A 26858-nucleotide genomic window follows, 5' to 3' on the forward strand; every position below is an offset into this window, starting at 1 on the left:
GCGCCTGGCTCCCGCCCGCCCGCGCCTCAGGACCGGCGGGGCCGCGCGGCGCATCCTGCGGGCGGCGGCGGGCGGCCGGGCGCAAGATGATGAAGTTTCGGTTCCGCAGGCAGGGCGCAGACCCGCAGCGCGAGAAGCTCAAGCAGGAGCTCTTCGCCTTCCATAAGGTGCGGCGGCGGGCCGGGGGCAGCTGGCTGGGGGCGGGGGCCTGGCCGGAGCCACGTCGGGCCGGGGGAGGGGGCGCACGCCGGGCCGGGCCGCCAAGCTCAGCTCTGCTGGAGCCGCGCGCCTGCATCCCTGCCCTCCGCTCCTCTGCTCCTGTCTCCGCGCCTCGGAGTTCGCTGCCGTCTCCCCGAGGGGCCTCTCCGCCTCCGTGCGGCTCTCAACTCTCGCTCTGGCTCCACTCGCTGCCTGTTTATCTCTTTCTTGGGGACCTCGGCGCCCCTGCGCAGCCCTAGGGCCCGATTTGTTTTGCTTTCGTACCCAGGCCGGTGGGGAGGAGTGCTGAGTGGGGGAAGATGTTGGGGGGTGGGGCTGGGAAATCCCTTCCCGGTTCCTCTCCTCCCTTCCCCCTCTGCCTGGGACTCCCGCCTGAGCTGTGCCCGGCCTGCCCGGGGCTCCAGGGGGGATGCCTGGCCGTGTAACCAACTGCACTTCGAATCCTGGGGTCTCAGTTTCCCTTGCGATGAAATGGGGCTACTGTCTTCCCTGCTGCGGACTCTGTCGCGGGGGGCAGCAGACCCACCGCTTCTGGAGACTTGGCGGAGGTGGGGGCGGAGGGCTGCTTCTTCCTTTCTTTCCTGGGTAGGGCCAGAGGGGCCACGGGAAAGGGGCTGCCTTCAGCCCCGCCTCCCTGCGCTGGTGTGTGTTTGAGAGAGGCCCGGCCTGCCCCCTGCTAACTACCCCCAGGGGTGTCACTTCTGGCCTCAGTTTTACACCCAAGCCCTCTGATCACATGCCCCCTTGCTGCTCTTGGGGCTTCGAGTCGTTATGCTCACATGCGGGTGAGAAAACTGAGGTTCAGCTCTGCCGAGCTGGCCAGAGACAGAGTGAGTGGGCGCTTGGTCTCTGTGTACCCTTGTCAGTGGGATTTGACTTCAGCCTTGAGAAGCCAGGGCCCCTTGGAGGGGCTGCTGTAGGTCTCGAGCGGCAGCCAGGAGACCCTGGTCCAGGGAGACACTCTTTGGGCGCTGCTCCTGCACTGGCCGAGGCCGGGACATTTCTCAGGGCAGGCAGGGTTTCCCAGGTGCCAATAGAGGGTGCCAGGATCCTCGGGCTTGGTGGCCAAGGGGCCCAGAGGGGAGGCTAGTGCCCAGGGGTTCCCAGGTGGCCCTTTCCTATGCTGAGTGACTGAGGGTGAGCCCCTCGAGGTGAGAGGACAGCGTTGTGGGGCAGGTGTCTTGCTAAGGTGTCACTTCCTCAGCCAGGGAGTCGAGGTGTGAAGCGGGGGCCCCAGAAAGGTGGAGGGGAGGTGCTCCCCCATCTGGCCTCTGGTGGCAGAAGCTGGGCTCCCTGCTAAGGCGGGCAAGGCCACATTCTGAGTGGGCAGCAGTGGTAGGAGGGGGGTGGACTTAGGCAGAGGGTCACTAGAGGGACTGGCAGGTGATCACTAGAAAATAGGTCCCAGGGACTTCCCTGGTGGTCCAGTGGTGAAGACTGTGCTTCCACTTCCTGGGGCTCGGGTTCGATCCCTGGTCCAGGAACTAAGATCCCACATGCTGTGTGGCAACACCAACAAGCAAAAACAAAAAGCCTCAGATTCCCAAGTGGCCGGGGGTGGAGGGTGGTCAGGGTGAGTGAGGACTTTGGGCTGTCTTGGGTCCAAATCCCATCCCTGCCCCTGGTTGCCTGTTGTGTGTCCACTCTGTGTCATCTTCACACACACTGCCTTGGGGGGCCAGTGTCCTAGCTGGGGAGACAGTGAGAAGACGAAACGGAGTAGGGTGTGCAGCTGGCAGTAGCTGGGCTGGTGATCAGTGCTGTGGAGGAAGGCAGGCAGGTGAGGGTGTAGAGGGGCAGCTGCTGAGCCAGCGGTTGTCTCCTGAGCTGGGGGAAGGCTTCACAGTGGGGAGGGCACATGCCAGGTAGAGGGACTGTGGTGGGTGTGCAGGTCCTGAGGCAGGAAGCTTCCATGGTGGACTGGAGGAGAGCGGAAGGCCAGCAGCCAGGGGTCCATGGAAGGGAGGTCAGAGAGGGCCAGGTGGTAAGGACTAGGCTTTGACTTGGAGTGAGCTGGGGGTCCCCGAGGGTCCTGAACAGAGGAGCAGGCCGCAGGACCTTGTCAGGTCCAGTGTGGGCACAGCGGTGCCAGTGTTTGCCATCCCCCCCAGTCCAGTGGTCCACTCTGTCCTCAGGTGGGCTCCCCGGTGCCTGGATGGGAAGCTGAGGCTCGGACAGTGCTGTGACTTGCCCAAGGCCGAGCCAGCTGCTCAGGCGACTCAGTCCTTGTCTGGATGGGCTGGGGCTGGAGAAAGACACAGGCCTCAGGGGACTAGGTGTTCTTATAAAACCTGTGTGTTGATGACACAGTGGTCAGGAGGAACTGGCAGCCACATGTGGTATCCCACCTTGGTATTGGGGGCTGGGGGCCCAGGGGTGCAGGCTTCCAGGGAGGGCTCCCAACCAGGCCTCGGGGTTGACTAGGGGCTCCTTGTGTCAGTGAGCGGGTGGGGGAACTAGGGCTTTGCCAGGAGCAGGGGACTCGGTGGGAACTGTTCCACTGACACCCTCAGTGTGTAGCACCGCCTACTACCCTGACCAGGGATGGGTGGGAACCATGTCCCCCAGTTTCCAGGTCGGAACCTGAGTCTGGGAGGTGCATGACACCTTCAGGGACTGGGCAGGAAGCACCCTCTGTCTGGGCCCCCCTCTTCCTGTCTCTGGCTGGGAGTGGGGAGCAGCCCTAGTTAGGGGGAGTCCAGAGCCTCTGCCTAGCCAACCTTGGGTGTTGGTCTCTGACCGCCATGCGGAACCTGTGTGTGGGGGGTACCACGGACTGCACCCTGCTTCAGTCTGCCTGGGTGAGTGGGGTGCGGAGCCCACCCCATGGGACAGCTGGGGTTTGCATCTGTGCCCATGCATCCTCCCTTGTGAGCCCCGTTCTGTTTGTTGTCATGGACCCAAGTGTCAAGTGGGACGGGCCTTGACTGGGAAGGCCTCTGGTGGGGCCAGGGCTCAGGCCCTTCCTCACCCGCTGGAGGTGTGATCATCCATCTCGCAGCTGAGGACGTTGAGGTCAGGGGGCTGGGCGTGCAGCAGGGACAGAGCTGGAGACTGCCTTGGGTGGGCCTCGGGTGGGAGTTGTGCCTTGTAGATACCCCCGCCTCCCTGCAGACTGTGGAGCATGGCTTCCCCAACCAGCCCAGTGCGCTGGCCTTTGACCCTGAGCTTCGTATCATGGCAATCGGCACCCGGTCTGGGGCCGTCAAGATGTATCCTTTGGGGTCGTGGCTAATGTGCGGGGCGCCTGGGCCGGGCCCCTGGTGGCGGCTGTGCAGCTGCTGCCCTGAGGCAGAGCCTCAGAGACGAAGGGGTACACAGCTGCCTATCGCTGCAGCCAGTTACCTCGGCAACCCTCCCGTTGTCCCAGCAGCTGTGACTGGGGAGGTGGGCCAGGACTGGCAGCACACGGTCCCTAGCAAGGGTGGCGGGAGGACCAGGGTCACAGCAGACCTTGCCCTGGGAACCGGGTGCACACACGTGTGCCGGCCTAAAGACATGTGTGTCCAGCCGAGGGTTGGGGGCAGTGCCAGGCTCGGCGTGGCGAGCGTGGCGCGGCCCCCACCTGGATGCTGGCCCCGCACAATGGGCCTGTGAGCCACACAAAGGGCCATTTTCCTGAGAGCTCTGGCTGGGGGGGGTGGGGGGCGGGGGGGGTGGGGGGAGGCTGGCAGCTGGATGCCTTCTTCCTGCTGTGGAGCAGCCCACCCCCACTGCATGAGGTGAGCCCCCCAGGTGGGGCCCAGGTGCAGGGTCTGGCTGGCCACCACAGGGGCGGATGGGGTCTCCCCATCCGGGACTCAGGGCACTGGCCGGGCAATTTTGAGTTTGCCAGTGCCAGGGACCAGGGAGAGGGGCTGGGTCTAGGTGCCCCCTCCTCTTCCGTGGACCCTGAGGCATCGGTGAGACAGAGAGGGGACGGTGCCCTGGTCGTCTGCCTCAGGCTGCTGCCTGCCCAGGAGTCCCCTCCCTGCCTGCTGCTCCTGCCTCTGGCTGCCTGTGGGAGCCGTGGTCCCATGGCCCCTTCTCCCCGGCACAGTGTCTCTGCCGGTGGCAGAGTCTTTCTTGTGCACCAGCCCCTCATGCTGACAAAGGATGGGTGGCCAGACGGCCTCAGAGGAGGACGAGCCCCCCGCCCCCCAGACCACTCCTACCCATGCCCTGGGCTAGGAAACTGAGGCTGGCCACAGGGGCCATCCCACCCCCCAGTCTGGCCTGTCTCCCTGGCGACCTGGTTCCCGCCCAGCACTCCTGCCCCTCTTTTGTCCCCTCGTCTGTGTTCTCCCGGCTCCAGCTCCAGGCAACGGCTCCTGCCTTGTCTCCCAGCAACGTTGCTGACCCCAGCCTTGTCCTCCCCCCCTGGGGCCCCTCAGCCTGCTGTCCACGGTGAAGCCTGAGGTTGCTTGGACGCTGGCACTCACACCAGGCACTTGTAGCCAGGCATCCACCTCTCCAAGCCCCTGGGGCCTCTCCCCACTCAGTGGGGGCTGCCAGCCCCACAAGGACATGGGTTTTCTGGCCTTCGGCTGGCAGCGGCCTGTGGTTCTGGAGAGGCAGCCTGGACTCTGCTCTGCCGCGGGCTTCCTGAGCCTGGCCTGGCATCTCTGCCCATGATGCCGATGTGCCGGGCCAGCTCTTGCGCCCACAGACCCGTGAGCCTGACATAGAGCCATGAACTGGGCCTGGGCTGGGTGTGCCGGGACAGCTTGCGTTCTTGGGTGTCCTGTGTCTGCCTCAGGAGGCAGGCAAGCAAGTCACTGGCTGGTTTTACAGATGAGGAAGGGAAGGCCACACGGAGCACTGACTTGCAGGACCGAATGGGTCTGCATCCTAAGTACAGTGCTTCTTCCGAAGACGAGTCCCCAGACCTGTGAGGGCCCCTGGACAGGGCTGGGTGACACCCCTCCCCGTGTCACCAGGGGCCTGATGCAGTGGTCCTGGGGAGGAGGGGCTAGGTGATCCCTGGTGTTGGTGTCTTGGCCCGTGCCTGCTTTCCACCCTTGACTCGTCACCCTCAGTTACGGTGCCCCTGGCGTGGAGTTCACGGGCCTGCACCGAGATGCAGCCACTGTCACCCAGATGCATTTCCTGCCTGGTCAGGTGAGCCTCGGCCCCGCTGCCGGCCCCCAGAAACCCCCTGCCCCGCCCCTGACCCCAGTCAGCTCAGTCCTGGTCTTACTCACCCGCCAGGGTCGAGTCCTGACCCTGCTGGATGATGACAGCCTCCACCTGTGGGAGATCATCCACCATGACGGCTGCGCCCACCTGGAGGAAGCCCTACGATTCCAGGCACCCAGTCGGCCTGGCTTTGACGGTGCCAGGTACCGAGGGGCTTGGCCGGCTGTGGCTGCCAGATGTAGTGGGGGGCCTGTGAAGGTGCAGTGGGGACGGAAGCTACCCCGGGGCTGGGACTCGGGGCGGGGTGGTGCACGTCGGGCTGGGCCTGGGTCCAGAGAGCTGCTCTGTGGACTTTGTGGGCGTCAGACGGGAGTCCCAGGTGAGCCCAGGGTCAGCAGGGAGGGTCTGTGCCATGGCACTGCCGGGGCCCGGGAGGCCCGGGGTGGGGAGGGTGTGTCCCAGAGCCTGGAGAGTGGCCCTGTGCCCCTGCAGCGAGGGGGGCATCTGGAGCAGGAACTGACCTCAGCACCAGTCCTCCAGACCCTTGAACAGGGGCGGGACGATAAGCCCTACTGTGCGGGGAGGAGAGGGCAGGTCAGAACAAGGAGGGTCTCCCTGGGCTGTGAGGTGCTGGCAGGACACCCCAGGGGCAACAGCATGGGCTTCAGCCCTCAGGGGGAGAGTAAGGGGCCTTGCGGTTCCTGGCCCGCAAGCCCTTGTTGGAATGGCTGCGGCAAGTCTGACCAAGTCACAAGACGTCCATCCAGCTCAGAAACAGGCTTGTCCCGCTTGGGCTTGGACGCAGCGTGGATCCAGGGTGTTCGAGATCCTGTCGGGGAGTGATTGGGGGCCCCCTTCAGGGTCAGGGAGATGTCTTAAGGCATGGGGCTTCCTGGCGGGGTTCAGAGGCAGAGTCCTGGGGCTTGTGGTCCCTGCCCAGTCGGAGCCTGGTTCCTGCCGCCATCCCCTCTGGGTGGGGGGAGGAGCTCCAGGGCCTGTCTCCAAGACCTGGGGACCTATTTTTATCCCTCTCCCCACCGGCATCTGGTGAATAATTGAGTGAGCTGGTTACGGTGTCTGCAGCCACCACCGTGGCCTTCCGGGGCGCCAGCCCCCTTCATGACCAGGGTCCAGCAAGACCAGAGGGGCTGTAGTGAGCTGACACTCTTGGGCCCCCGTGCCCTCCCCGGCAGGTGTGTGGGCTCCCCCCCTCACCTGCTTCCCCTCGGGCCCACAGCGGCCTGCCCAGCCTCTCCCACATCACAGTGGTCCTGCTGGTAGCTGCGGGTGACATGGCTGCCCTGGGCACGGAGGGCGGAAGCATCTTCTTCCTGGATGTTCCCACCCTGACACTGCTCGAGGGGCAGACCCTGGGCCCAGACGAGGTTCTGCGAAGGTGAGAGGCCACCCGGCTTCCCTGTGCCCCCTCCACCAGCCCCCCGCCCCCGCCCATGCCACCAGCCACCCCGCCCGCTTTCTCCCTCTGCTGTCCGCAGCGTGCCTGATGACTACCGGTGTGGGAAGGCGCTGGGCCCTGTGGAGTCACTCCAGGGACACCTGCGGGACCCCACCAAGATCCTCATCGGCTACAGCCGGGGCCTGCTGGTCATCTGGAACCAGGCCGCTCGCTGTGCTGAGCGCATCTTCCTGGGGAACCAGGTGTGTGGGTGCAGCTGGTGGCCACCCGGGGCCTCTGCTCACAGCCGCCAAGCTCACGCCTGTCCCCCGCCCCACAGCAGCTGGAGAGTGTGTGCTGGGAGCGCAGTGGCCACACGGTGGTCAGCTCGCACAGCGATGGCAGCTATGCCATCTGGGCCGCGGACACCGGCGACTCCCCAACAGCGCAGCCCACGGTGGCCACCACGCCCTATGGTGAGTGTGGGGGACCTGTGTAAGGTTGGCTGTGACCCCAAACTCTGACTGGCCTCAGTGGGGGAACTTCACGGGGGATGTGTGGAAGGTGGCAGGGCCAGGCCAAAGGTGAGACCACCCCCCTGCCCCACATTGGGTAGCATGCCTTCCCCTTGGGATGCAGGCAACAGCCGCCCTGTGGGGACGATGGAGGCAGGAGGGGGATGGGGCAGTGGCGAGAAATGCGATCCAGGGCCCTCAGGTCCCTGCCTGAGAGCCTGCAAGTGAGGCCAACAAACACTGTCCCCCCGCAGGACCCTTCCCCTGCAAAGCCATCAACAAGGTCCTGTGGCGAAGCTGTGCGTCTGGGTAGGTGGGGCCTGCCCGGGGGCAGGGTTGTGGGGGGAGGCTCTCCTGGAGCCCCAACAGCTGCTCACGCGGCTTCCTCACCCTGAGCAGCAAGCACTTCGTCATCTTCAGCGGTGGCATGCCCCGCGCCAGCTATGGTGACCGCCACTGCGTGAGCGTGCTCCAGGCCGAAACCCTGGTGACGCTGGACTTCACCTCCCGTGTCATCGACTTCTTCACGGTGCATAGCACGCGGCCCGAGGATGGTGTGTTTCCGCCATGCCCCCATCGCCCCCTGACCTGGCCCCCGTGCGTCTCTGGCTGCACTCACCCACCCCGTCCCACAGAGTTCGACGAGCCGCAGGCCCTTGCAGTGCTGCTCGAAGAGGAGCTGGTGGTGCTGGACCTGCAGACGCCCGGCTGGCCAGCTGTACCCGCCCCATACCTGGCCCCCCTGCACTCGTCTGCCATCACCTGCTCAGCCCACGTCGCCAATGTCCCTGCCAAGCTGTGGGCCCGCATCCTGAGCGCCGGCGAGCAGCAGAGCCCCCAGCCAGCCTCCGGGGCATCGGTGTGTGCCAGGGGCGGAGGAGGTGGTCCCCCGGGGGTGCACTACAGGCTGCGCCCAAGGAGGGGACGTGGCAGGTGTGGGTGGGACACCTGCAAGGCCTTTGCGTCCTGCACATGGCGCCTGGCGTGGCTTCTGCTTACACCCCTCTCCATCCCCCAGAGCTGGCCCATCACTGGGGGCCGGAACCTGGCTCAGGAGCCATCCCAGCGAGGCCTGCTGCTGACCGGGTAGGTGACACCTCTTCAGCCCAGTTGTGACGGGCGTGTAAGCATGTGTGTGTGTGGGCGAGCAGGGTCTGGTGCCACCTGCGCAGGTGCGAGAAGGGCTGTCCTGGGCCTGGCGGGTGCTGACCTGCCCACTGACTCAGGCCTGGCCCCTGGTGGGACCAGGTCACCTTCTTCCACCGGGTGCACCAGGTAAAGCCTCCCTAGACTCTGCTTTAAGGCCCAGCCCTCCTTCTTGATGAAACTGAGCTCCACCCACTCAGCCTGCCCCGGGACCGGAAAATCTGGGCCAGCCCACGCCGAGCTGCCCAGGGCAGGTGCCGGAGAGCCCGGCCTGGGCCTGGCGGGCGCCGACGTGCCCGGTGACTCAGGCCCCACCTTCTTGCCCAGCCCCTGCCGTCTGCCTGTGCCGGGACCCTCAGGCCTCTGGAGGTGTCCCAACCAGCCTGCAGATTCTCAGCTTCTCCCGCCCTGGCTCTGGGCTGCCACCGCCGCCCAGGGGCCCTGACCTGGGCTCTGTAGCTGTGTCCTGGGCTGCACCCCAGATTCATCTGCTCCCCCTCTCTGCTTCCTCCTGGCCTCCCCAGGTTTCCTGCTCCTGCCCCAGCACGCCCCTCTGTTCTGGGGGCATCTCTGATCACGTGTTCTGGAGGCCCCCAGGGGTAGAATCCCTGTGGTCCTCTGTTCCCTGTCACTGTTCCACACCTCTTCTCATTTCCGGTGATATCCCTGCACCTTCTCACCCTCCCCAGTGAAGGGCCCGGGTCCAGTGCCCTGGCATACAGTAAGGTGCTCAGTACTTGCTTGCCCTATATAGTTGATGCTTTCTGTTTGCTGTATGCAGTAGGAGTCCAGTCAGTGTTTGGCCTAGGTGCTGGGTGCCCAGTGAGTGGTTGCTGGCTGAAAGGATGTGGGGGGGTTTGGTGGGGGCCTGGGGCCTGATGTTGCCTCTCCGCAGCCACGAGGACGGCACGGTGCGCTTCTGGGATGCCTCTGGTGTGGCCCTGCGACCGCTCTACAAGCTGAGCACCGCCGGCCTCTTCCAGACGGACTGTGAGCATGCCGACAGCCTGGCCCAGGCTGCCGAGGATGACTGGCCGCCCTTCCGCAAGGTGCGAGCCCCCCACCCCTTCCCGGCCCAGGGAGCCTGGTCTGGGATCTGCCCTGTGACCAGTTCCTCTCCCACCCCCTCAGGTGGGCTGCTTTGACCCCTACAGTGATGACCCGCGGCTCGGCGTGCAGAAGGTGGCGCTCTGCAAGTACACGGCCCAGATGGTGGTGGCCGGCACCGCTGGTCAGGTGGGGCCGAGGTGTCACCAGGGCTGCGGGGCTCAAGGGCTTCTGGCAGGTCCAGTAGGGTGCTAGAGGGGTCGGCCCAGCAGAAACCCACAGATGGGAATGGGGGAGGCCAGCTGGGGCCTTGGGGACCCTCACAGGGTTGGGGCCCTGGGCGGGAGCACCCATGTTATGTGGACCCTGGGAGGGCAGGGCCTGCGTGTCTTGGTTGCCACGGTGTTGCTCACTGAGGGCCCTGGTATACAGTGGGCACCAGTCAGTGCTTATTCAGAGGATGCTCTCCAGATGCTCCTAGAAGCACCTTGGCAGAGGTGTCACTGGCTCGGGTGGGGGCGCCCTGTCCTCCAAGCTGACTGCCCACCCACCCCCCCAGGTGCTGGTGCTGGAGTTGAGTGATGCACCGGCGGAGCAGGCGGTGGGCGTGGCCAGCCTGGACCTGCTGCAGGACCGCGAGGGCTTCACGTGGAAAGGCCACGAGCGGCTGAGCCCGCGCCTGGGACCCCTGCCCTGGCCAGCCGGCTTCCAGCCCCGCACGCTCATCCAGTGCCTGCCACCAGCCGCTGTTACGGCCGTCACGCTCCACGCTGAGTGGGGCCTCGTAGCCTTCGGGACCAGTCACGGCTTTGGCCTCTTTGACTACCTGCGAAGGAGCCCCGTGCTGGCCAGGTGGGTGTGAGCGAGCCCCTCCCGAGGTTCATGGGGTGCAGGTGGGGGCACTGCCGGCCTCGCAGGACCCCGCTGGGGGAGGTCTGCCCCTTGGCCGCTGGACCCGTGCTTCCCTGATGGCTGGCCTGCGTCCCCAGGTGCACCCTGCACCCTAGCGACTCCCTGGCCATGGAGGGACCACTGTCCCGCGTGAAGTCGCTCAAGAAGTCGCTGCGCCAGTCCTTCCGGCGCATCCGCAAGAGCCGTGCGTCGGGCAAGAAGCGCACGGTTGCCGGCAGCAAGGTGGGGCGGCAGGCAAGGCGGGCAGGGTGATGGGGGCGGGGGGCAGGATGGTGGCCCGACCTTGCGCCCCTCCAGTTGCAGGAGGCCAACGCGCAGCTGGCGGAGCAGGCTGGTCCCCAGGATGTGGAGGTGACGCCCGTACAGCGCCGCATCGAGCCCCGCTCGGCTGACGACTCCCTCTCGGGTGTTGTGCGCTGTCTCTACTTTGCAGACACCTTCCTTAGAGATGGTGAGACTGGGCAGGGTGGGCAGCCAGGGGCGGTGTGTCCTTGGTCTTCTGGGAAATGGGTGATAGGGTGGACCCGTGCCTTCTGGAAGGCTGGAAAGCACTGTGTGCCTACGGAGTGCCAGCCTGTGCTGGCACCAGGGCGCCCTGGCCCCCAGCAGCTTCTGGAACAACCCGATGGTGAGGCTCGGTGAGTGGGTGGGGCAGGCCTTAGACCTGGGCAGAGAAGGGAGCCCAGGATCTTGGGGAAGTACAGACCACAGTGCCAAGGCCTAGACGGACGTGAGTCGCCCGGGCAGTGTGACTGGAGCAGAGGACAGGCCTGGGAGGAGCCGGTTTTGACCCCAAGTGGGCAGAGCCCTGGCAGGTACTGCCCAGGGCAGTGGCGTGTTGGGGTTTATGGATGGAACCGCTGATCAATTTAACTTGGTAATGGGGCATTTCAGCCCTTCACTGACTCCCCAGCTGTTCTCCATACATCGTGTATCTTTTAAACACGATTTAAACACAATTTGAAACAAAGGTCACTGGGCAGCTCAGGTGTCTGGTGGACGTCACTTCTGGCACAGGGCCTGTGTCAAAACCCGGAATGTGGATACTGATGGCTGGGGTTCCCTGTCACCCTTGGCCCACAGGTGACCCCATTCATCTCAGAAATGTCTTCTCAGAGTTGGGGTGGGGTCAGCGTCCAGCTCATGTGCACGTGGTATCTCTGCGTCTTTCCTTCTTTATCTGGGAGGGGAGCCCCCTACTTCTGATGTCATTTGTTGAGGGTCCCTTTGTCTGGGGGATCTTCCCACTGTCTGCATCTGGCAGCCCGGGGGGGCTGGGCATGACCTGGTTCCACTGTCTCCATTAGAAGCGTGGCTTCTTGTTGCTCACTTGTTTGTTGCTCGGTTATCCCCTCCCCCCCCAACTAAAATTGTTACTGAGGTCACCAGGCCATTGAGGGCGCACAGTATGACCGCCCAATCCATCCACACCCCAGTGTTTTTTAGCTCACTGTCGACTCAAGGGCCTTCCCCTTCCTAAGGGAGTCGGACTGTGTGGTGTGCATCCCGGATGAGCCCGGGACTTGGTGCCTGGGTGCCCTGCGGGTGGGGCCTGAGTCCAAGTCTTTGTTGGGACTAGTGATGGGCCGAGTCACTGGGATGCTGGGAGAGGTCTGAGAGGTCAGGGTCCAGTTTGATGTGCCTGTGGAGGGACCCTAGACGTCACTCCTGTGCCTGCAGGGGTCTCCAGGGGATGTAGGAGGAGAGACCCAGTCCAGGGTCCCAGGGCACCAGAGGGGAGGGATGGCACACACCCTCCTCACCATCCTGTCTCCCCGCAGCGGCCCACCACGGCCCCACCATGTGGGCAGGCACCAACTCAGGCTCCGTGTTCGCCTATGCACTGGAGGTGCCAGCGGCAGCAGCGGGCGGTGAGAAGCGGCCAGAGCGGGCGGTGGAGGCCGTGCTGGGCAAGGAGGTGCAGCTGATGCACCGTGCCCCCGTGGTGGCCATTGCGGTGCTGGATGGGCGCGGCCGTCCCCTGCCGGAGCCCTACGAGGCCTCACGGGACCTGGCGCAGGCGCCCGACATGCAGGGCGGCCACGCCGTGCTCATTGCATCTGAGGAGCAGTTCAAGGTGAGCAGTCTCTGAGACCCCTTGGAGCTCTTGCCTCCTGGATGCCATTGGACCCTTGGCCTGCATCCATCCCTGCTCACTGGGACCTCCTGAGTGCCTCCAGCCGTCGCAGAGGCACCTTGGGGAACCCTGGTGCCCCTCAGGACCCTTGAGCGCTCCCTTGGGTGGTCTGCAGGAGCTTGTGGTGTGGGGTACTGGCTTCCAACTTGACCACCCAGTGTAACTGGCTTTGCCACAGGTGGAGGGGCCTCGGAGGTTTCTGGGCTGTGGAGCTGTGGTCAGGGTGGGTGGTGCTGGGTGGAGGAGGTGGTGGGGCCGGGCTAGACTGGGGGCACTGGGGTGTGGACTGGCCCAGGCTCCGCTTAGCACCCACTCCCAACCCACCTCTAGGTGTTCACGCTACCCAAAGTGAGCGCCAAGACCAAGTTCAAGCTGACAGCCCACGAGGGCTGCCGCGTGCGCAAGGTGGCCCTGGCTACCTTTGCCAGTGTTGCCTGCGAGGACTACGCGGAGACCTGCCTGGCCTGCCTCACTAACCTGGGTGACGTGCACGTGTTCTCGGTGCCGGGCCTGCGGCCCCAGGTGCACTATGCCTGCATCCGCAAGGAGGACATCAGCGGCATCGCCTCCTGCGTGTTCACGCGGCACGGCCAGGGTGAGGCGGGCCGGCGGCTGCAGTCAGGGCTTCTGGGAGGTAGGGACGTGGCCCCTTACTGTGCTTCCTGCCCCCTCCTAGGGTTTTACCTGATTTCCCCCTCGGAGTTTGAGCGCTTCTCCTTGAGCGCCAGAAACGTCACCGAGCCGCTCTGCTGTCTGGACATCCGTTGGCCCCGAGATGCCACACGTGTCAGGTGCATAAAGGGGTAGTCCCTGGCCAGGGGTTGCAGCACTGGGACCAAGGCTGGGCTCATTCCATTCCCCAACTCAGCAAGGAGCAGGGTGGCCCTCTCTGGTCATCCCTCTGGACCCAGGGCTCCGGAATGGCAGGGCGGGGGTCTGGCCCTCGAGCCATGAGATGCCTGCCCACGGTCTGCAGCACAGCCCATCTCTGCAGCCACAGGTCCCGAGAGTCGCCCAAGCTGAACCAGGCTAACGGGACCCCGGGCATCATCCTGGCCCCACAGAGTTGTGATGGAAGCCCCGATCCCATCTGCAAGGGGGCTGGTAAGGAGGCCGCATTAGCTGGGCAGCTCGTCTTGTGGTGGTGGGGGTGCTCCGCAGGAGGCAGCTGCCCAGAGGGTCTGGGGAGGGGTTGGTCAGTGCCATGGTCCACCGTGGGTTGGTGTGGGACCAGGTCAAGTGTGGACGGGGCCTCGGAGCCCTAGAAGGACCCTGTTCACTTCCTCCCTGCAGACACCCCAGAGCCAGCTGAGGCTATGCTCTCACCTATGTCCATTGACTCGGCCACCAGTGCTGACACCACACTGGACACAACAGGGGACATGACGGTGGAGGATGTAAAGGATTTCCTGGGGTGAGGAGCCAGCTGGGTCCACAGGAGGGTCTGGTCACTCCCAACTTCCCTCCCTGACCCTTCAGCCAACCTCATACCCGAGCTGGGCACGAAGGACCAAGGAGGGCCTGACCCCAGATCTGCTGACCGCTGCCCCTCCCTGTAGCTCCTCAGAGGAATCTGAGAAGAACCTGCGGAACCTGTCAGAAGAGGAGGCTCGAGCCTGCGCCATCCTGATCAAATGAGGCTGCAGGTGTGTGGCCTGGTGCCCTTGAGTCAGTACCTCCCCCAACCTCTCCCAACAAAGATGCTGTGGCTCCTTCTGTTGCTGGGGTCACTGCTGCCCCCTCCCTAGCTTCGCGGTTCAGGCTGTCACTGCAGGACTCTAGCCCCCCATCCTGGAGACTGAGTGGTGGCACACGTGGCCAGGCCGCCTGCCCCGTTGGACCTCCCTGGCCTTCTGCTGATCTTGTTTCTCTCTGCTAGGGAGGCCAGAACTGCCAGGTCACCCCCACCCTGCTCGGAGCTGGAGCCAGGGGCCCAGTCCACCATGTAGACCTGCACCTGCTAACTTCAGGCTCCTGTGGGGCCTGCCGGCCTGGTCCTGAGCCTCAGGGACTCCACCGGGCCCAGCCTGCAGGCAGAGGTCACCCGGGAGGTCAGGCGCCACAGGGGAGGCCGCAGGGCCCACGGCTACCACCTCCCAGGCCATGTGCCATCCTCCCCCTCTCCTTTTGCAAAGAGTATTTTTCTAACGCCTGTGCCAGGCACCACAGTCATTTCTAAAACTATTTTGGTACTTGCTTCTGGGCCAGCACCCCCTTAACCCCCCTGCTGGGTGCGAGTGTGTGTGTAAGAGCTCCACTCGGCAACCAGGACTGAGGCCTGGCTGTGTGTGCGTGTGTATGTGTGTGTGGGGGGGGTCAGGATGGGTTTCCTGTAGATTGTACTCTAGGGGACTTTTTTTCTGTCATTTTTGTTAAAATTAGTGTTTTAAAATTAAAAATACTGATTTTTAATATTGAAAATAAAAGCATTTAATATCTCTTAAAGGGCAGCCACACCTGCTTTATCCCTGGCAGAAGAGGGGGAGTCACACGTGAGCTCAGAGTGAAGGGAGACTGCTTTGCCAGACCCCTGGAGACACTGGTCAGGATCACCCCACTGGTGGTGCAGGAGCACTTATCTTTCCATAGGGGTGGAGTGCAGTGGCGGTGGCCTTAGGCCAGGGCCTGGCGGAAGGTGCTCCAGGCATGGAAGCAGCGGGTGAAGGCGTGCTGCTCGTTGCCCTTGCGCACGAGGCGCAGGCGGCGGGGCCGCTCGTGCTCCTTGGAGCGCATGTGCTGGATGTACACCTGGGGGCGGGCAGGGGGTTGGTGAGGGCGGCCCCAGCCTCGGCCCCTCCCCCAGGCCCAGCCCCGGCCCCTCCCTGCTCACCTGGCAGGCCTTCAGGCTCAGCTTGATCTCCACCTGGCTGGTCTGGGACCCCACCCACATGTAGACCTGTGGGGACAGCAGGGGACATGGTCTCCCAGCCTCAGAATGCCTCTTGAGGGACAGTTGGGATCCCAGCGTGGGCAGGGTTGGGGGTCTCACCTCTTGGCCGTTGTCTAAGAGCATGATGTCGTCATCTGCCAGGTCATCTTGGCAGAAGTCAGAGCACTTCTCAGTCACCGCGAAGTAACCCTTCTCGTTGGAGCATCTGGGGAAGGTCAAGGGTCAGGGAGAGGCTGAGGGTCATGGCAGCAGGGCCAGGATGAAGGAGGGCCAGGGAGCTGTGGCGGGGCGACCTCACCGGAAGAGCCGCGTGTGCTTCATGTACTCAGCGTCATCGTCATAGGGCTTTTGTGCACCGATGCCCACCCAGAAGAAGTTCTCTGGCTCCTCGCCCTCGTTGATGACCTGGGGGTAGAAGGCTGGTCAGCTCAGGGCCCACTGCTTGCCCCGACCTGGTCACCACCCCCTGCCTGGTCCCCCGAGCCCCTGTCACCTGACCACCCGCCCCAACCCTGGTCACCTGCTTGCTGTAGGAGGCCTCAAACATGCTGTTCAGGATGTCCTCTGCCAGCTTGGCCTCTTCGGGGTCCGACGCCCGGCCCACCCACGCGTACACAATTCCCTGGTTGTCCTCACTCTCAAAGGGAACCTGGGTGTGTCAGGAGGTCAGGTCAGGCCCACCCTGCTCCCCACCCTGCCCCTCGGTCCCAGCCACACGAGACCCCACCTTGAGGATGAAGCAGAACTCCGAGTTGAGAAGGCTGGAGTCGGTGTTGATTTGGATGCACCTGGGAGAGGGGAAGGGAAAGTGAGGGAGGAGTCAGCAGGGAGCAGCCAGGCCCACCCCCTGCGCACGTGCGCCCCGCCCCACAGCCAGGCACCGGGTGCAGAGGGCGCTGCCGTTGGTGCGGATCTGGTACAGGCTGGGCTGCAGGGCGCCCTGGGCAGCCTTCCTCTTGCCACGGTGGATAATGAACTTCCTCTTGAAATGGGACAGGAACTTGGGATTCTCCTGCTGCTGCGTCATGCGCACCACCTGCAGGTGTGGAAGCGTCAGGGGCAGCTCCATGGACCCCCCACCCTGCTCCCAATGGGGCAAGCCTCCCCAGGAACACCCCCCCCAACCCTGCTACGGCTCTGGGGCAGGGCCCCCACACCTCCAGCTTGCCAGGGAAGAGGCTCTCAAACTTCTTCTGCAGGCTGAAGGTGAAGGTCAGCCAGCCCATGTTGGAGGCCTCGCGGCCCTGCCAGAAGTACACGATGCATTGGAAGTCCTCCTCAGGCTGCTTCTCCTCCGCCTCGGCTGCTGCCTCCTCACCCTCCTTGTCCTCGGCCCCTGCCTTCTCCTCCTTCTTCTCCTCCTCCTCGTACTCCACGGGGACCCAGTACCTGCAAGGTCATAAGGCAGTGGGCAGGGCTGAACCGAGGCCCCAGCACCGGGGGAGGGCCGGGTAAGGGGGGTGCAGGGCACCTGCAGAGGAAGACGTAGCAATCCTGCGTGTAGAAGTGGCCGAACTCCTCCTCTGGCAGCCGAGCGAACTTCTTGCCCTCGAGCACGAAGCCCTCCATGCCGTCCAGGTCCTCATTCCACTCCTCCATCAGCTGCTCGGCCTGCGTACGACCCCGCCCGTCACGGTGGGACCGCACAGCCGGCCCTCCCGCCCTGCGGCCCGGGGCTCACGCCCACCTCGGCCAGAGCCATGGGCGGCTGCCGCGGCAGGAAGAGGGCTGTGAGGTCTGCCTTCATCTGGTCCTTCTTCTCGGCGTCACGCTTCACCTTCCCCGCGAGCCCTGGGCCCTGCAGCACGGCCTCTGCGTTGCGCGTGTAGTCTACACTCAACACGTCATCCCAGTTCTTGAACTTGGCCTTGAACACCTGAGAAATCACAGCCGGAGGAGGCGGGGTCTGCGAAGCAGGTTGGGGCCTGGGAGCTGGAACGGGGCGGGACCGGGAGGGGCGGGCTGGAGGGGTGTGGCCTAGGAGTGGGAGGGGCGGGTAGGAACAGGGCTGGGCTGGCAGCAGTCCTGGAAGCTGTGCAGGGCTGTATGTAGTCTGTAACCCGTTCATGGGGCGTCAGGGCAAGAACACTGTTGCAGGACCTCGGGGAGGAAGCCTCCAAGGGCGGCTGCATTCATCCGCACCTGCGCCTCGGTGCCCTCGAGGCTCCGGCTGACCATGGCGTGGCGTGGTCGGTGGAGCATCCCGCACAGTTCCTGGCCCAGCTTGAGGGCTGCGGCACGCACCAGGCGTGGGGACTTGCGGCCAAGCCAGATGAACACGTCGGACCAACAGTCCAGGATGTACACGCAGCGAGTGTCCAGCAGGCTCTGCAGCTGCGGGGCCCCAGAGGCTGGAGGTCAAGGCCAGGGTCAGCCAGCAGGGAGGGATCTTGGCCCAGGGGCCCTCCTCCCTGTGTCTCACCAGTCGCATCCGAGGCATCAGTTCCACTTTGGGCCGCTTCTTATGTTCCACGGAGAGCTTGTAGTTGATCTGTGGCAGCTCCAGGTAGCCCAGGCCCAGGCCCACCTGGAGCAAGAGGTGGGTTTAACTAGGGTGGGTCTGGGGAACACAAGACCAACCCACAGCAGCCCCTAGTCAGGCTGGCCACTGCGTTCAAGTCCACAGCCTACTCCTCTCCAGACTAGTCTCCCTGTACCCCAACCTCCTTTCCAGGAAATCCTACCGGCAGAAAGGTTGTTAAACCTGCCTTCCCTCTCTGGGTCCTTACGGATTTTCTAACTGGTCCTTTTCCCACCCACAACACCCCCATCTTCCTGTCACCCACAGAGTCAAGACCAGGTCCTCAGGCCAGGCACCCATGTGCTTCTCGGCCTTCCTCTCCAGCCCCATCTTCCTGGAACCACAGAGCCTGATGCTAGTTTCCAGGGCCCCACTCAGACCCTGGCATTTCCTGCCCAGGAGGTGGCACCCTCTCCCACCAAAGTCCAGAATGAGACTACAGCCACCACAGTGGTGCCAAGGCCCGCCCATATCCTGACCGACCACTGGTGAAGCTCACCTTATACAGTTTGGGCTGGGGTGGCCAAAAGTCATCAGGCACATGCTTCTTGATCTCAGAGGGCTCCCCACCCAGTGCCTCCCAGAACTCTGGGGGCTCCTGGCCCTGTACCAGCAGCAAGATCTCTGCCTTCCCTTTTCGCTCATTCTTGTTAATTTTCTCCGCAAAGAGCCTGAGAGCAGATGCAAAGCCTTAGTGAGGCCCATACCTCCTCAGGTGACCATATTCCTTTTCACGAAGCACCCAGGATGTCTGGGCAGGGTGCAGTCCTCTTACCTGGCCTTGGTAGTGCTGCTCAGCGTGGCCTGGGCCCCTCGCCACACGTAGATGTTCAGCCCTCTGTCCAGCAGGAAAACAAACCTGAACAGAAGGGGTGGGAGGGGCTGCAATGGGCCACATGCAATAACTCCCCCAGTGCCTCTGACCTCACCCCAAATCCCTCCTTGCTGGTCTCCTGCCAAGCAATGTGGGACAAGGGCTGGGCGGCCTCTTGTCTTGAGCCCAGCTCTGTCCCCCAACACTGGTGGGGAGAAGGTACGGGGTCAAGCACGCCACCTCACATCATGGGGCTCACCTTGGGTCCAGGGAGGCCCCCTTGAGAGGCACCGGCTCCAGCTTGATGTTCTTCTTCCCATACACACGGTACATCCTAGGGGCCAGAGCAAGGGCAGATTTACCCCAATGCCCTCCCCCTTCCTTCCCGACTAAGTCCAGGTCGGTGCTGCTCACACACAAGCCTCACCTGGTCACGTAGTGCGTGTCCTCCACAGTGTAGAAGCCACTGGCTGTTCCACCCTCAATGTAGGAGATGTCGTTGTCAAATACCTGTGAGAGGGTGTATGACCTTTCACTGAGCTGCCCCCCTACCCCCACCAAATGCCACCTGTCAGGAGAAGCAGAGTTGTGTACAGATGGATCAGATGCTATGAATCCATGCCAATGTTAAAAAATATAAGATCTATGCCTGCAGACAAAAACACACTTGGGGTGTAAGTATACACACAACCATGAACCCATCTGCTCCCATGCAAGACACAGCATCGTAAGATACAAGTATATCAGGGGACAGGACAAAGCAGGTTTACAGAACAAGGCAAACTTAGGTAAATGTACCCAAAATCTTGTGTAGGTGTCTGCATGTAACCAGCTGGTGGCAGACCAGCATCTCTCACTGACCCAGGTCGCTGGATGACTCTGGCCCTGCCCTTGGCCCCACCTCCTTGGTATCCAGTCCCTTTGCAACTCTTACTTCAACTTCCTGTCTCTCCTGGCTACACCCCCACCAAGCGGACTTCCAAACTAGCCTGGCCCCCTCATCTTCACCTGACCCAGCTCCCAACCGGTGGTCTCATGTCGCTCCTCTGACCTCACCCCATCTGTCCCTGCACTGGACACATCCCTGTCAGCCCTGCCCCGGCCCCGCACCTGCAGGAACTCCTCGCTCTCGTCGCCCATCTCCTCGCGCACCGTGCGGCACTCGGCACCCAGGTAGTTGCGCAGGTTGACGGCATGGATGGCAGAGCAAGCCTTCTTGTCGAGTGTGGCCTCCCCGCCGATCCAGTAGTAGATCTCCCAGTTCAGGGAACCGCTGTCATCCAGAAAGGTCTGGAGGCCGGGGCAGCGTCTGGGTCAGCCACTGGCCAGTGGCACCGCCACGCCCTGCAGAGCTCTCCCCTCCCACTCCATGCAGAGCGATCCAGGAAACGGCCCCAGGGCCCCTGGTAGCATCCAGACTCGCACCTTGAGCACAATGTAGCAGTCTGCCTCATAGAACTTGCCATGGAGGTCCTCCTCCACCAGCACAGGCACGAAGTTCTCGATCTGCCAGATGGTCAGGCCAGGCAGCTGGCCCACGTCCTCAGTGAAGAACTCCGAGTAGTCAAGGCGCGGCTTCTCCAGGCCCTGGTCCCAGCGCCGCACCTTGCCCCCAGGCGCTCCAGCCTCTGTGCTTTCCTGGTGAGGGCAGGCACAACGTTGGCTTGACTCTGCCCATGCCCAGCTCTGGTGGAGCGGAGCCCTTCTGCCCTGTCCCTTGTCCCCTCTCCCACTGGGCCTAGGTCGCTGCCAAGAAGAGCTGAGCCCTGGTCCAGCCGGATTACCTCCTGCTTTCTGTTTTTCTCCTGGGCCACGTCTGACATGCCCTTCAGCACCTGCTTGGCCTGGTCATCCTGGGCCGAGTCCTTGCGCCTCCGAAGCCGCATCTTGCGAGCCAGGGGGTCCTTGGGCCCACTCCCTGCTGAGGGGAGGGGCACACGGCTGACCCGGCTGGCTTCGACCCCTTCATCCCCGGGGTATCCAGCCAACCAGGGGCCAAACCCACACCCCCTATCCAGAGAGAACATCCCACCCAATTTACAGATGAGTAAGTTGAGGCCCAGAGAGGCATCCCATGCTCACCAGCGGCCGCCGCGGCCACTGTGGCAGGGGAGGCACCCGCCAGCCGCAGCTGGTTCTGCAGTGAGAAGTCGATGTTGTACCACTCAGCGGCACGGTCCACAGGCTTGGGGGGCATGACCAGGCTGGGGTTCTCCCGCACGTCCAGGACCTGCCTCGTGGGTAAGCAGAGCCAGCACTGAGCCCTGGTTCTCCCTCAGTGCCCCCAAACCCCATCTCTACCTCTGCACCACCAGGGCCAAAGGGCCCAGGTCCCAACCCTGCCGCCCTCGTGGACCTGGCTTCCCCACCTGCAAAGAGTGGCCTCACAGGCTGGCTGTGAGGCTTAAGTGACAATGCTGAGTGTGATGTGGATACCAGATGTGGGTCACCCCTCCCCACCCTGGCACTGGCCACCCCTCCAGGAGCCCCTGCTGCCCTCTCCCCAGGACCCCATTGCTCGGTCTTTCCTGGGGGTCTGTCACCACCCCCAGCACCAGCTGCCCACCTGACCTCAATCTCTGTCAGGAAGTGGATGGCCTCCGGGAGGGTCACCAGGCGGTTCTTGTTCAGGACCAGCTTCCTCAGCTTTGTGCACCTGTGAGGACATAGTCAGGCCTCAGGAGTGGGCAGACGGGGGGCCTTCCAGTCGTGGCTTGGGGAGGCAGGTAGGACCAGAGGGCCTGAGCAGCCCGGCCAGTTAAGAAACCACCTGGCTCCAAAGCACCCAGAAGGGTGGGGGTAGGGCGAGTTTCCTTGTGGCTGAGTGACTGGAGGCCCTTTCTGTGGCTCCTACAGGGCAGCATCCTCCACTATGGCCTTCCGAGAACCAGAGACCCCTGGACATGAGCAAAAGGGCATAAAAAAACACACTCTGCCCTCAAATTAGCTCAGAAGCTGCTGGGGGTCCTCTGTTCTCAGTGCCGGGGACCATGCTAGTGGATGCTGTGACCTTGGGGAGCAAAGGCAGCACAGCGTCCCAAAGGAGGCAGCAGCGCAGTCCCTCTGGCCTTGCCCCTTGTCCCTGAAGGGCGCTCGGGGAACCCATTGGCATGAGCCCGGGGTCTTTATCCACAAACTCAACTCAACCCCTCGTGTTCTGTACAATGCACAGAGACCATGGGGGCGGGGGAGGCCCCGCCTCAGCCCAGTACCTGCAGAGGCTCTCGGGGATCAGCTCCAGCTTGTTGTTGGCGGCCATGAACTCCTCCAGGTTGGACAGCTTGCCGATGCCTGAGGGTAGCCCGTCAAAGTCCAGCATGTTGGAGTTCAGGTACAGCCTCTTCAGCTTGGTCAGTTTGCAGATGGCTGACTGCAGGGGACACAGCAGATGCGGGGTCAGAGGTGGGCGCCAACGTGGCCTGTGGCCGCCCCACCCTCCCCAGACCCGCACACACGGGCAGCGAGGTCAGCTGGTTCCGAGACAGGTTCAAGGTCTCCAGGTGCACCCACTGGTCAATGCACAGGGATAGCTCCGTGATCTGGTTGCTGCTGAGGTTGAGGCGCCGTAAGCCGGGCAGGGCGTACAGGCACTCGGGCACCCGCGACAGGTCGTTGCAGGACAGGTCCACATCTGGGCACAGGAGAGCATGTCAGCCAGGGCCCCTAGAGAGCTCCAAGGCAGCACGCTATGTGTAGCCTAGCTACCCCTCCAGGCTCTGTGGCCTCAGACACGTGATGGAACAGGGTCATGTCAGAACCACACCCCTCCTCCTGAGGGCACCCCTCCCCCAGAGGCTTTTAGGGAAGCAGTGTCCAGCTGCCTCCTCCATGAGGAAGGAAGGGGCTGAGGGCTCCTGGGAACCGCCCACCTGCGAGGTGGCTCAGGCCCTCCAGGCTGGTGGGAAGGTTGCTCTGGGTGCGCTGTGTGTTCCGCAGGTGCAAGGTCTGCAAGGCAGTCAGTGCCGGGAGCTGCCTGTGGGGGGACGCGGGGAGACACTGCCTCAGGCCAGGGGCAGGGCCTGAGGGTGGGTGTGGGCAGGGCAGGCGGGATGCCTGGTGTCGCCCAGCGAGGCAGGTGGGTGTTGACCCAACTAGGCCAGGCCTGGTGGGGAGGGTAGGCACCCACCGGAGCTGGGCATGCAGCAACGGGTTCCCGTTGAGCACGAGCGTCTGCAGGTGCACGAGCCGGCGCATCTGTGGGGGTAGGCTCTCCAGGCGGTTCTCGCTGAGGTCCAGGTACAGCAGGTCAGTGAGGTTGATGAAGAGCTGGTTGGGGATGGTGTCGATGCTGTGGGCAGAGGGCCGGCAGTCAGGGCTGTGCTCCGCTTCTGGGGTCAGCCACCTCCCCGGCCCAGCCCGGCACGCGGCACCTGTTGTGGCTGAGGTTCAGCACCAGCATGTTCTTGGCGTTCTCCAGCTCCCGCGGGCACTCCGTCAGCTGGTTGTAGCTCAAGTCCTGGGGAGGGGGTGAGGCCGGGTCAGGGGTGGCAGGGCTGGCCCCACCCCGCCAGGCCTGCACCATGCTCAAGGGTTGGAATGGGTGCTGAGAGGGCAGCAGAGGAGGAGGTTTCCACGCCAAAGGGAGCCAGTGGGACCCTGGGAGGAAGGGGCCTAAGTCAGGGAACTGAGCACCCTTGGGCAAGGCATTGTCCATTGGACGTCTCCAGTTACTTCATTTGTACAACAGGAAAACCACGGCCCCAGGGACCAGCGCAGTGGGGGGAGGGTCACTGAATAGTAGGGTTCACTACCAGGTGGTGGGTGACCACTGACCAGGACTGAGAGATCATCCAGCTTGAAGATATCATCAGGGACTCCTGAGTTCTTCAGACTGTTGGCTCGAGCCACAATGGCCTGGGGATAAACCACGAGAGTCCATGAGTCCTGGCTTCCACTCCAAGGAGAAGCAGAGGTCAGGGAAGGATACCTTCTCCATAAGCCCACGGGAGGCCAGTCCTGAGTGCTCTCCCACTCTGGCCTTTGCTTGTGGTCCCTCTACTTAGCAAGCCCTTCCTACTCTACCAGTGAACTCCTATTCACACTTCAAAGCCCAACTCAAATGTGCCCCACAGCCCAGCACACAGAAACACAGGGGAATTTTTCTGATGGAATAACCCCTCTTCCTCCCAGTTCCATAGGGCAAGATAGGGATGGAGCTCTGAGTCAGAGTTTCTGGCACAGATGGAAGAAGGTTGGACCAAAAGCATCAGCGTATAGACTCACAGCAAGCCTGTTTTCTGTGCCCTTAGGGCTGAAACCTGCTCAGGCTCTCATGGTGCAGGACATCAGTGTAGGATGGCCACGGGGGAGGGAACGGACCAGGGGATGGCACCATGACCACAGGAGACAGAAGGAGAAACAGGAGCCACCACTGCGGCTCCCTCTGCCCAACGTCTGCGTGGTGACACCCTGCCACTTCATGGTGGTCACTGACGGGCCATCTCGGAAAGTGCAGAACTCAGGTTTAACCCGAGTCCAGAGGTGTGCCCTTCGCATCTCAGGGCTCCAACCTTAAATGGGAATGACCATTGGAATGGCCTGAAGATCTGGGATGGGAGGTTCCATGGAGAACAGCAGGGGGACTGACCCACCCAGAGGACCTCCCCTGCCCTGCCCCAGCTTTATCACTGGGGATAAACCACAGGCAAGTGACCTGCCTCCGTGCTCAGTATCCTCATCTGTGAACTTGGTGGAGGTTGGGATCACATGAGAGACCCCTGAGAAATAGCTAGAGTGCTGCTTGGCCAGGATCAGCTATCATAGCAGTTCAAAATGGATCAGACTTAGGTTTTTTCACCTTTTCTCCTATGCGTTACTCAACTCAGGTCATTACTGCATGCTCTCTCCCCCCAACCCCCCTGACACCGGGGTGTACAGAGGGGCTGGCCTGGCCCCCAGGCCCCACCCTGAGTTCTGCAGTCTTGGGCGGCACTCACCCGCAGCGATGGCAGGCTGGACAGCTCCCCGTGCAGCGTGGTTAGGTTGTTGTGGCTCACCGACAGGTGTTCCTGGGCCGGCACAAGGTGCAGAGGCTCAGCAGGGTGGGCTGGGCGTCCTCAGAGCCCCCACTGGCACCACAGCCTTCCCCTGTCTAGGGACCCTCCCACAGAGCCCCCAAACACCACCACAGCCTTGCCCCACCCAGGCACCCTCAGCAACCCAGGTCCAGTCCACTCTTGCACCTTTCCTCCTTCACAGACCTAGCCTCTTCTTGTATACCTCCCAGGATAGGGTGCTCATCCCCTCCCCACCAGTTCTGCTTGTGACAGGCAATGTCCTGCACAGGCTCTGCCCACCTGGCCAGCCCCATCCACCAGGACCCTCCCCTGCCTGCCCAAAGCCTCTTACCAGCTTCTGCAGGGACGCCAACTCCTCTGGCAGGTAGCAAAGGCCGGTGCGGTTTAGCTTCAGCCATCGCAGGCTAGTCATGGCCTTGACATTCTCAGGGAAGTAGCCACCCTGGGGGTATGTCACAGTGAGGCTGGTCTGGGTCATGGTACCCTTGCTCTGCCACCCTGTGGCCCCCACTGCCCGTGGGAGCCTTTGGGGGGCAATAGTCACCTCTAGTTGGTGTGACCCCAGACACATCACTTAGCCACTCTGTCTCAGTTTTCTCACCCATAGAATGGGGCTGATGAAAGCCCCCTGATGACAAAAGCGTCCTGAGAACCCACTGGTGATCAGGATGGCTGCTGACCTAAGACCTGCCTCTCCTGCTGGATTCTCGGCCCAGAAAGGCTTATTCTAGGTGCCACCCCACAGTCAGCTGTGCGGTTGGACCAACTCAATGTCTTTGCCTTGCATCCAAGCCCTGCCTGTGCAATCTGTCGAACTGCATGCACCCTGTGCCTCTGCCAAGGTCCCACCTGTGCCCTGCCAGCCACCCCCTGCATGAGGCCCCAGCTCCCCACCCTCTCCCACACAGGCATAACTTATTCATTAGTTCACTCACCCATTTGTCCCCCAGACTCCAATGCCCACCTCAGGACCCCTGCCCTGTGGCCAGAAGCCTGGGGAGGCTGGTGCCCCTTCTCCCTACGGCCACATTCCCTGCTGGTGACTCACTCTCCTAGACTGGAGAGGACACTTGGGGACTCCAGGTGAGGACGGTGGGGACAGAGGCAGAGGAGTGTGCATGGCGTCAAGTGTAAGTACATACAAGAAGAAAGGGCCTGTCTCCTCTGCCCGGACCCCAGCCACTGCCTGGACCACTGGACCCTGCAGACCCAGGCTGGGGTCGGCCCACTCATTCTACCTGCAGCCCTGAGGATCCTCCTGGAACCAGGCCATCTCTCAGGGCCTTCTCTCTGGTCACCAGCCCTGCAGCCTCATTCTCAGTTCTCAAGAACCACTGCCCCGCCCCGAGGCTGGGCTGGTGTACCCAGCGGCCCTGGTCCAGCAGTTTGGCAGCTGCTCAGACAACTGGCACCCAGGGCCTCGCACACCTGCCCAACACGCCCTCCACAACTAATCCCTGCCTCCAGGGGTTTCAATGTAAGCCCCTCCACCGGAAGAAAAAACAAGGCTCCGAGAGGGAAGTGACTTGCCTAAGACCACACAGGATGCGGGTGGCGGGTGCCGGTAGCGCAGAGCCGGCGGCGCAACCATGAGTCAGGGCCCGGCTTGGGCTGTGACCTCACAGGGGCGGGGAGGGCTGGGGAGGCGCGAGCTCGAGCTCCGACCAGGACCCCCGGCCGGCCTGCCCGGGCCAGGCGCCAGGACCGGGCCCGGTGGGCAGACCCCGCGCGCCCCGGCGCAGCTCCGGGACCCTGCGCGCGCCCGCCCGCCCCGCCCGGCCTGGGCTGTCTACGCGGGCGCCGGGCGGAGGCCTGGGACGTCGGCCCGGGGCGGGGTCTGGGCAAGGCCGTCTACGGTCCCGGACGCGCAGGAAGCGGAGGGGCGGGCTGGGGGTCCCGGCCGCCGCCCCAAGGCTCACCTTGAAGTCGTTGCCGCTGAGATCCACGCCGCGAACGAACGGCAGCACCCCGGTGCCCTCCATGGCGGCGCTGGGCTGAGGGGAGCGGACCGCGGGCGGGGCCTGGCGCTCGGGGCGGGGACCGTGGAGCCGGCGGGGCGGGGAGCGCGCCGGCCCCGCCCCTCAGCCCGGGCCGCTCCGGACGCGCCCCGGGCCAGCCCGGGGCCG

The 26858-nt window shown here is 63.5% G+C and overlaps 2 protein-coding genes across 6 annotated transcripts; one reads left to right on the forward strand and one right to left on the reverse strand.

Moving 5' to 3' along the window:
* Positions 1 to 14935, forward strand: LLGL1 (LLGL scribble cell polarity complex component 1). Of its 4 annotated transcripts, none has more exons than XM_043472810.1 (23): positions 1 to 167; positions 3334 to 3431; positions 5238 to 5319; positions 5410 to 5540; positions 6575 to 6733; positions 6834 to 6996; positions 7074 to 7209; positions 7503 to 7557; positions 7648 to 7802; positions 7884 to 8107; positions 8267 to 8334; positions 9290 to 9443; positions 9526 to 9630; positions 10001 to 10293; positions 10431 to 10575; positions 10651 to 10804; positions 12135 to 12430; positions 12821 to 13085; positions 13167 to 13281; positions 13491 to 13594; positions 13784 to 13904; positions 14050 to 14136; positions 14370 to 14935. In XM_043472810.1, the coding sequence occupies exons 1-22, from the start codon at positions 87 to 89 to the stop codon at positions 14126 to 14128; spliced, it is 3183 nt and encodes a 1060-aa protein (XP_043328745.1). In that variant the 5' UTR covers positions 1 to 86; the 3' UTR covers positions 14129 to 14136; positions 14370 to 14935. The 4 variants fall into 4 exon arrangements, with proteins under 4 accessions (XP_043328745.1, XP_043328742.1, XP_043328736.1 ...); XM_043472807.1 differs by having other exon boundaries at positions 7077 to 7209; positions 13485 to 13594; XM_043472805.1 differs by having other exon boundaries at positions 2 to 167; positions 13485 to 13594.
* On the reverse strand, positions 14896 to 26858 carry FLII (FLII actin remodeling protein). 2 transcript variants are annotated; one of them, XM_043472782.1, is made up of 30 exons: positions 26652 to 26858; positions 25064 to 25174; positions 24652 to 24723; positions 23489 to 23569; positions 23086 to 23171; positions 22842 to 23003; positions 22585 to 22688; positions 22171 to 22346; positions 21928 to 22085; positions 21287 to 21371; positions 20798 to 20945; positions 20500 to 20636; positions 20141 to 20353; positions 19826 to 20005; positions 19143 to 19225; positions 18975 to 19049; positions 18677 to 18760; positions 18401 to 18572; positions 17803 to 17907; positions 17523 to 17714; positions 17068 to 17256; positions 16852 to 16991; positions 16538 to 16769; positions 16262 to 16416; positions 16108 to 16168; positions 15901 to 16029; positions 15679 to 15785; positions 15480 to 15585; positions 15321 to 15386; positions 14896 to 15238 (listed from the first exon to the last, which is right to left on the reverse strand). In XM_043472782.1, the coding sequence occupies exons 1-30, from the start codon at positions 26712 to 26714 to the stop codon at positions 15104 to 15106; spliced, it is 3807 nt and encodes a 1268-aa protein (XP_043328717.1). In that variant the 5' UTR covers positions 26715 to 26858; the 3' UTR covers positions 14896 to 15103. The 2 variants fall into 2 exon arrangements, with proteins under 2 accessions (XP_043328717.1, XP_043328724.1); XM_043472789.1 differs by lacking the exon at positions 26652 to 26858 and adding an exon at positions 26263 to 26287.

The sequence above is a fragment of the Cervus canadensis genome, chromosome 1 (assembly GCF_019320065.1).
Source record: "Cervus canadensis isolate Bull #8, Minnesota chromosome 1, ASM1932006v1, whole genome shotgun sequence".
Lineage (NCBI taxonomy): Eukaryota > Metazoa > Chordata > Mammalia > Artiodactyla > Cervidae > Cervus > Cervus canadensis.